The 9,454-nt window shown below is 39.3% G+C and overlaps 1 protein-coding gene across 1 annotated transcript; it reads left to right on the plus strand.

Annotated features, from left to right (window-relative positions):
* The first annotated feature begins 1,479 nt into the window (after positions 1-1,479).
* On the plus strand, positions 1,480-8,336 carry LOC146694172 (extracellular calcium-sensing receptor-like). Its single transcript, XM_085430311.1, has 5 exons — positions 1,480-1,758; positions 1,987-2,781; positions 2,958-3,185; positions 3,370-3,493; positions 7,423-8,336. The coding sequence occupies exons 1-5, from the start codon at positions 1,495-1,497 to the stop codon at positions 8,334-8,336; spliced, it is 2,325 nt and encodes a 774-aa protein (XP_085286437.1). The 5' UTR covers positions 1,480-1,494.
* The last annotated feature ends 1,118 nt before the right edge of the window (positions 8,337-9,454 follow it).

Raw genomic sequence — 9,454 nt, forward strand, 5'->3', positions numbered from 1 at the left:
GTTCATTCTGTACACGGAGTGTCGCAGCAATTTCACAAACAGACACATCCTGAAGTTTGCTGACGACACAGTAATCGTCAGTCTTCTAGTGGGGGATGAGTCAGGCCATGGACAGGTTGTAGATGATTTTGTGAATTGGTGTGATGAGTCCTTCCTTTCCCTTAATGTGTCAAAAACTAAAGACATGATTATTGATTTTAGGAAGTCCTCTTATAGCTCATCACCCACTATCATTAAAACTGCCGATATTGGGATCATTGAGAGTTATAAATATCTAGGTGTGGTACTTGACCATAAACTGTGTTTTGAATCTCATGCTGATGCCACTACTAAAAAAGTTAAACAAAGACTGTTCTTTTTAAGGAAAATGAGATCTTTTAATGTCTCATCTGAGATGTTGTCCTTGTTTTATAGAAGTTTTATCGAATCTGTGATGTCTTTTTGTATTGCTGCCTGGTTTGGTAACCTGACGGTGAAGAATAAGAATCGGTTGGGACTTCTGGTAAAAACTGCTAGCAAACTTTCAGGGCGCTGGCAAGATGGACTTTTGGCCATTTACAATAGAAATGTGCTTAGAAAGGCTCATTCTATTATTAATTGTGTGAACCATCCACAGTGAGTTTGAGTTGTTGCCTTCCGGCCGCCATTTTAGAGTACCTCCGAGGAGGACTAAAAGACTCCAGGTCTCTTTTATCCCTACGGTGTCTTGTCTCCTTTATGGCAAATAATTGTCCTTGAACTTTCTATCATTATTATTGTTATTATTATTTTATAGTATTGTTCTGTTTATTTTTATCCTCCTGCTGCTAAACTAATTTCCCCTTGTGGGACAATAAAGAAATTGAATTGAATTGAATAAATGGCAAAGTTGGGCATGTCCCTCATTTTGCTGACACTGGGAATGAACTCTCTCTATTCAGTTATTTCTTATGCTGCACCAAAAGGTATAAATACCAGAATAACTATTTCATCTTCATTACAGTACTCTAATGCCACTAAGTGGTTTAGCTCAAGTAATGGCATCAACACAAAGATGGCCTGAAAAGGGATGGGCACTTCTGCAACTGCTGTTAGTGGCATCTGCCTCTTCTGCTGAGGAGCCAGTGTGCAGGCGTAGAGGAGATCCTGAGAAACCACTGCTATCTAAGAATGGAGATATTATACTGGGTGGGGTGTTCTCTTTTCACGCAAGCTGGAAAGACAGAACAGATACCTACATGATCAAACCTCTGGCACTACAATGTATCAGGTAAATGACAAGATACAAATCCATTTACATTTAAGGAATCTGTTGGGAATCAAAAGAAGAGTAAAATGTATTTTGATTTTCTCAGTTGTTTAAAGTCCTTTTCACACGAAATGGTTTTGTTTCTATTTAAACATTAATCCATAAATATTTGTGTCTGTTTTAAGGAACACAATGCAATGCTAATTATTCCTAAATGTTTGTCTCAATTAAGTTTAAATTTCAGAGATTTGCAGTTTGCCCAGGCTATGCTTTTTGCCATTGAGGAAATTAATAACAGCACAGACCTACTGCCGGTAGTCACTCTGGGCTATAAAATCTATGATGATTGTGGATCTGATGCCAGAAGTGCAGGAGTTACCCTGGCTTTAGCTAATGGTAATGAAATTGTGTCTGTACCGTCAAAGACACCGTGTACCAGACCTGCACATGTGCAGGCCATTATAGGAGCGACCTCTTCTTCTACAACCAGAGCAGTATCTACTGTCATCGGACCTTTTTTTATACCAGTGGTGGGTATTTTATATATTTAATCTTTTTTTTAAATCTTTGAATACTTTTAAAAAATATTTTATTTTCTTAGATCAAAGCTTTGCCTGGTACATTTTATGTACTCAGTACTGAGGGGAATTGTCATTTTTGTATTTTTACAGTAATACAGAATCTTTTATTTTTAACCATTTCATTTTTTTTTCATCTTGTGTCTTTTTCATTTATAAGTTTTTCATTTTTTATTCTAGATCAGCTACTTTGCTACATGTGCTTGTCTCAGTGACAAAACCAAGTACCCATCCTTCCTCAGAACAATACCCAGTGACTACTACCAGAGCAGAGCCCTGGCCCATTTGGTCAAGTATTTTGGATGGACTTGGGTTGGAGCTATCAGAACAAACAGTGATTATGGAAATAATGGCATGGCCACATTCACAGAAACTGCACAGCAGCTGGGCATCTGTCTGGAGTATTCAGTATCTTTCTTTAGAACAGATCCATCTGCCAAGATACAAAGGATAATTGACATTATAAAGGCTTCAACCTCCAAGGTGATTGTTACATTCCTTGCCCGTGCAGATTTTCATGTGCTGCTACGAGAGTTGTCATACCATAACTTGTCTGGGTATCAGTGGATAGGCAGTGAGACTTGGATATTTGATTCACGAACTGCAGAAATGGACACACATCACATACTGGATGGTGCCATAGGTCTTTCCATTCCTAAAGCACATGTCACTGGCCTGAGAGAGTTCGTACTGAATGAGAAGCCGCTGAATTCATCAAACAATGAACTGTTTACTGAGTTCTGGGAGACATTATTTAGTTGTAAGTTTAAGGAGTTGAAGTCATCATCAGACATTCAGAGAGAGTGTACTGGACATGAAGATATGACTGGAGTTCAAAATAGCTTCATTGACATGTCTCTCATGCCTCTCTTTAACAATGTCTACAAAGGAGTGTATGCAGTGGCCCATGCACTTCACAATATCCTCAGCTGTAATAAAACATGTAACAAAAATGTGCAGCTAGATCCATTCACGGTGAGATTTTTAGTAATTTACATTACAATGTTCACATTAAGATACATTATTAAAAAGATATTTTAGTTAAAAATATTTTCAAGAACTTCATTTTGCAGTTCTTCTGTATATTTTTCAGTCAGTAGGTGTGCAAAATCTTTGTCACGCAATAAATTGAGTCATAACATATTTCTTAGGTTCTGCAACACATACGAAAGATCCATTTCACAACTAAGGAAGGAGATGAGGTTCACTTTGATGAGAATGGAGATCCAGCAGCAAAGTATGACATTATAAATTGGCAGCCAAAAGAAAACGGCGTTGTGGAGTTTGTCACAGTTGGTCTTTATAATCCATCATTAGTTCAAGAAAAACAGCTAAATCTGCAAAACAAGTATTTAATTTGGGCAAGAAACTCAAAGCAGGTAAGCTATCGTACAATTTCATTGTTTTTATGTTTTTGTTCTTTTTTTCATTTTATACATATTTACATACTTTGTTTATTTTGGTTTTGATGCATCAAGATTAAGAGGGGCTTTTTTGACTAAGAACATCAAAGAGACATTTTTTTCTATGTCTATACACATTTAAAATTTATTGATTATCCAGGTTCCTGTGTCAGTTTGCAGTGAGAAATGTCCCCCAGGAACACGCAAAGTTCTCCAGAAAGGAAGGCCTGTTTGCTGCTATGACTGTATAAGATGTGCAGAGGGAGAAATCAGCAACGTTACAGGTGTGGTTATATTTCATTTTAACTTTGGTGTGTTGCAAAGCAATGCTACATATGTAGGAAGGCCATACAAGAACTATTTAATCATTTTGATTAATGTTTTCATGCAGAGATAACCTCCATCTAGAATGCCTGATTAAAATATTTGAAAATATTTAACTCATTGCCACAGATTAGTATATCTCCTTGCACTTTCTATTACAGCTTGGTTATAAATTGATAACCACATAACATCAAAGTATTATCATTGTAGCAACACTGATTACAGTAAAGTAATATTATGCTGGAATTTATGTTATTGAATCATAAGGGCTCAAAAATTAGGTGTAATACTGTAGAAATACAGCTCAGTAATAGAGTGGTAATAGTAGGTTAACAGGGCAGTTTCCAAGTAATAACTGCTGAATTACTACTGAATTACTACCCTACTATTACCACTTTAGTACTGAGCTGTAATAAAACGTGCTACCTTATATACCAGCTAGTCCAACTTCGTGCTACCTCCTTCCCCTGTGGGTGGTCTATGCTTCAAGTTCGGGTCCTCTACAGGACGTGTGGGGCTTGAGAGTCCTGCGCAGTATCTTTGCTGTTCTTAGGACTGCGCTCTTCTGGACAGAGATCTCGGATGTTGTTCCTGGCATCTGCTGGAGCCACTCACCTAGCTTGGGAGTCACTGCACCTAACACTCCGATTACCACTGGGACCACTGTTACCTTCACCCTCCACATCTTCTTGAGCTCTTCTCTGATACCTTGGTCCAGTTTCTCATGTTCCTTACAATGCAATACAATACAATTTTATTTATATAGCACATTTAAAACCAAAGGTAGACCAAAGTGCTTCACAATAATGCAATAAATCATTGATATAAAACATTAACAAAACAAAACAAGTACAAAACAAGCACCAGTACTAATACTAACAGACAGGAAGCACTAATTAAACCAGGAGTGTGGGCAAAATAAAATAGATATCGGGCCTCAGTTCAGAGATAGGGTCAATTCAAAATATAAAATATTATCTAGGAGAATCAGGAATAATGCAGTAAAAGGTTAAAATAGATTAGATAAGAGCATTAGCTAGTGGGGAATGCCAAATTAATTAGGTACGTTTTCAACCATGTTTTGAAAGATTGAACAGAGTCCAAGGCACGAATAGTAACAGGAAGACTATTCCAGAGGCAGCTGAGACAAAAGCACCATCGCCCCTGGTCTTTAGGCAGGACCTAGGTTGGACCAGGAGTAGTTGACCAGATGATCTTAATGCTTGAGTATACAAGCTAAGAAGGTCGGCAAGATTGCTAGGAGCAACATTATTTAAAATTTTAAAGGTAAGCAACAAGATTTTAAAATCAATACGATATTTGATGGGTAGCCAATGTAAGTCAGCAAGAACTGGAGCAATGGAAGCAAATTTTTGGGTTCAGGTTGGAGACGAGCCCCAGCATTTTGAACAAGCTGAAGTCTATGAAGGTGTACGGATTGAAGACCAAAGTAAAGGGAATTGCAGTAGTTTAATCTGGAAGTCACAAAAATGTGTTTAAGTTTTTCAAGATTGTTGCACGGTATAAAATGTTTGGCTTTAGCGATTTGGCGCAATTGATAAAAGCCAGATTTGACTACTGGGGACACTTGTTTATCGAGCTTAAATGAACTGTCCAGGAAAACACCTAGATTGCTTACAGTGTCAGAGAGGAAGATGGCAAGTGGCCCAAATAGAAAGGCTAACTGGTCCTGAGGGATATGACTATCAAACACCACAATCTCAGTTTTCCTTTCATTCAAAATAAGAAAATTGGCTGACACTCAATCTTTGACCTCTTTCATGCAATCTAACAAGCAGTCCAGTGAAAATGACAAATCATCAGTCAATTGAAAATAAATTTGAATGTCGTCAGCATAATAGTGGTAAGCGATTTTATATCAAAAATAGAGCCCAGAGATAGCAGGTACAAAGAAAACAACAAAGAGCCCAGCACAGACCCCTGGGGCCACAACAAAGAGGAGCCATGGTGGATGAATAACATCCCATCTTCACAGAAAAAGACCTTAAACCAGTTAAGGGCAGAACCCTTAATGCCTAAAGCATATTCTAGCTTCTTTAAAAGAATATTATGGTCCACCATGTCAAAAGCTAAAGACAAGTCCAATAAAATTAAAAAAGCAGGGCAACCTGAGTCAGTAATTAAAAGAAGATTGTAGAAGACCCTCAGCAGAGCTGTTTCAGTACTGTAGCGTAGTTTAAAACCAGACTGAAATTTGTCACCAATATTTGTGTTTAAGTAGGCCTGTAGTTGCAAAAAGACAATTTTCTCTAAAACTTTAAATAAGAACGGGAGTTTGGAGATCGGTCTATAGTTCGCAAGTTCATTGTGGTCAAGGCTGGGTTTTTTTTTAGAACAGGTTGCACTATTGTGTGTTTAAAAGCAGTTGGGAGACAGCCCACCAGTACTGATAGGTCCATCAAAGATAGAATGTAAGGCCCCATTACATCAAAACCATCCTTAATAATGCAGGAGGGGAGAATGTCATGTACAGAATTTGAACTTCTCAGCTGTTCAATTAATCTCTTGAGGTTGGAGAGTGGGATTGGCTCAAACTGATAAAAAGTCGACAGAAATCTTGAAGTAGGAAGAGGATTCACCACAGAAGGGTGTAAAAGTGAGGCCCATAACAATACAATTTTTCTTGTAAAATTATTTAAAAATTGCTCACAGAGAGCTGGGGAGGCCAAATCCAACATTCCAGGACAAGGATCGATCACAGAGTTAAAGATCTTGAACAGGATTCGGGGGTTATGACTATTAGTTATAATAATATCCAACAGGAAAAATGCTATAGCTGTCTTAACAGAGTCCTGGTATATAGAACGGTTCCTGCGTAGAGTGTCAAGGGATACTTGAAGATTGTCTTTTTTACAATTCCTCTCAGATGGACGAAAGACACATCGCAAGGCTTATATAGAGTCATTTAACTAAGGTTAAGATGAAGATCTGGGACTTTTCAACTTTACTGGGGCCACTGTGTCCAGAATAGAGGAGCAGGTGACAACATAGAATTAACAACATCATCAACCAAGGGGGGTGTATAACATGTAGTGCTATCAGCACGCTATGTCTATGACTACAGCTGTCTTCTTCTGCTTGTCTACCACTACAATGTCAGGTTGGTTAGCCATCTCCATTTTGTCCATCTGTATCTAAAAGCCCCACAGAATCTTAACTCGGTCATTCTCGAGGGGGTTTCTCCCAATTTGACCTTGGGACTTGCAGACCATACTCGGCACAGATGTTTCTGTATATTATGCCAGCCACTTGGTTACTGCGTTCCATGTATGCCCTGCCAGCTAGCAACATGCATCATGCTGTTATGTGCTGGATTGTCTCAGGAGCATCTTTACAACTTGCACCTGGGGTCTTGCCTGGTGTGATAGACCCCAGCCTCTATGGATCTTGTGCTCAGAGCTTGTTCCTCTGCTGCCATGGTTAGTGCCTCTGTACTGTCTTTCAATCCAGCTTTTTCCAGGCACTGGTAGAATTTCTGGATGTCAGCCACTTCCTCTGTTTGCCATCATACATATTGTGTAGGGGCCTATTCTTCTACGATGGTTCCTCCTCTTCCTCCTCTTTCTTGGATCTCTCTCTCTCTCTCTCTCTCTCTCTCTCTCTCTCTCTCTCTATATATATATATATATATATATATATATATATATATATATATATATATATATATGCATACTCCTTTATAATGCTGGGGAAAAGAGTACCACATTCATATTCTCTGATGAGATGATCACAAAACAGTGTAGCAGTCATTCAATAATAATGTTGTTTTTCAACTTCTAATTCTAAAGCACCAGTTGAATATATCATGGCAGAGGCATACAAAACTGTACTGAGTAAATGTAACATCTGCTTCAATATTAATTTCCAGATTCTATCACCTGTGTGAGATGTCTCCCTGAGTTTTGGTCAAATGAAAGAAGAGATGCCTGTATAAAGAAGGAAGTGGTGTTTCTATCATATGAAGACATTATGGGTGCACTGCTGACTGCAGCATCTTTATTTGGGGCATGCATGACAATTGGTGTGATACTTATTTTCTTCAAGTACAGGAAAACTCCTATTGTCAGGGCAAACAACTCTGAACTGAGCTTCCTGCTGCTCTTCTCCTTAATTCTGTGCTTCCTGTGTTCTCTGACCTTCATTGGTCAGCCCTCTGATTGGTCCTGCATGTTCCGCCATGTAGCATTTGGCATCACCTTTGTCCTCTGTATCTCTTGTCTTCTGGGAAAAACAATGGTTGTTTTAATGGCCTTCAGAGCTACACGTCCAGGTAGTAATGTTAAAAAATGGTTTGGGCAGACACAGCAGAGACTCTGTGTTACAGCATTTACTCTTATACAAGTTAACATATGTATCATTTGGTTAACAACTTCTCCTCCTTTTCCATTTAAGAATTTTAAGGAAATCAAAGACAAGATCACATTGGAGTGTGCTCTTGGCTCAGTTGTGGGCTTTTGGGCTGTGCTTGGTTATATAGGACTTCTGGCTATTTTATGTTTTATTTTTGCATTTTTAGCTCGAAAGCTACCCGATAATTTCAACGAAGCCAAGTTTATCACTTTCAGCATGCTGATATTCTGTGCAGTATGGATTACATTTGTCCCATCATATGTCAGCTCCCCAGGGAAGTTCAGTGTTGCTGTAGAAATTTTTGCCATACTTGCTTCCAGTTTTGGACTGCTAATTTGCATCTTCATACCCAAATGTTATATAATCTTAATGAAACCTGAGAAGAATACAAAGAAATACATGATGGGGAAGAAGGCACCAAATTCACTCTGAAAAATGAATGTGGTAAAATGGGATTTTAATTTGATCATTTGTACATAATTAGTTTGTCACCATCCTGTCAGAATAGAAAGAAGCTGTCAGCAGGATACACTCCAATTGATACTGTCTTTATAGAAACTACTTCTCCTTTTTGATGCATTTTAATCACTTATTCAAACAAGAAACCATACCAAGTTAGTGATAGCTAAAGGTTATTGAGTCATTCACACATTCATCATGACATGCTTTTATATTGTTCTGTAAAACTCGGGAAGGTTTTGATTTGAATAATATGCAAATGAAGGTAAAATCAGTAAGAGTATCTATAATTCTCTATCTTGTTTGTTTTAATTTTCAAGAAGCCTCTATGTGTATCCATTGTTAAAATTTAGTGTGCAGCACAGTCTAAAAGATGACAATCGCTGGTTTGCGTTTTCCATGTACCGTATTTGTCACGGCTAGACGGTCCTCATCGGTCGCCTTGCCAATTTTTGTTGTGTTTGTGTGTACTTTGTGGTGCTCTCCTCTCCATCCTGTGCATGTGTGTTTGTATGCTGGAACGTGTACTTCCGGAAGCCGTGGCACGGAACGGCAGCTGACCCGGGGGGAGTATCCTGAGCTGGAATCGTCGCACCTGTGCTTAATCACTTCGCCGGCTACTACTAATCCGAAGCAGACCAGAGAGTTATTCCCATACAGCTTATGACAAAATTTGATCCGAAGTGATTGATGGCCCTAATCACGACCTTTTGACCTCCCGCCCCTCCCCTCCGTGGGAAACCCCCCGCGTGACGAATCGTATCCGGAGAAAGGGGGGCGAACCCCCCGCGTGACGAATCGTATCCGGAGAAAGGGGGGGGCGAACCCCGGAAGCGCGCCATCTGTTGCTAACCGTAACGAATTGCACCCCGAGAAAGGAGGGGGGAACCTCCGGAAGCGCGCCATCTGTTGGAGGGGAATAAAAAAGCAGAGAGGTGGAGCCCCGTCACAATTTCTAAGGCACAGACACAAGATGGATTTCCTTCTGCAGCCCCGCAGCGTTCCTGTGTCCGATGAGATCTGCTCTCCCAAAGAAGAAGGCTTTGAATATGACATATTCAAATACAGCATATTTACTATGGAAGACATCG

The sequence above is a fragment of the Copadichromis virginalis genome, linkage group LG14, assembly GCF_057382275.1.
Source record: "Copadichromis virginalis isolate Kocher_CV1m ecotype Utaka linkage group LG14, C_Virginalis_male_GT1.1, whole genome shotgun sequence".
Lineage (NCBI taxonomy): Eukaryota > Metazoa > Chordata > Actinopteri > Cichliformes > Cichlidae > Copadichromis > Copadichromis virginalis.

Bases quoted from the DNA above. Each gene is read 5' to 3' on its own strand.
- LOC146694172 (XM_085430311.1), top strand. From the start codon at position 1,495: ATGCTTTTTGCCATTGAGGAAATTAATAACAGCACAGACCTACTGCCG. The intron at 1,759-1,986 runs GTGGGTATTTTA...TTTTTATTCTAG, and splicing joins GACCTTTTTTTATACCAGTG to ATCAGCTACTTTGCTACATG. The intron at 3,186-3,369 runs GTAAGCTATCGT...TTGATTATCCAG, and splicing joins GGGCAAGAAACTCAAAGCAG to GTTCCTGTGTCAGTTTGCAG.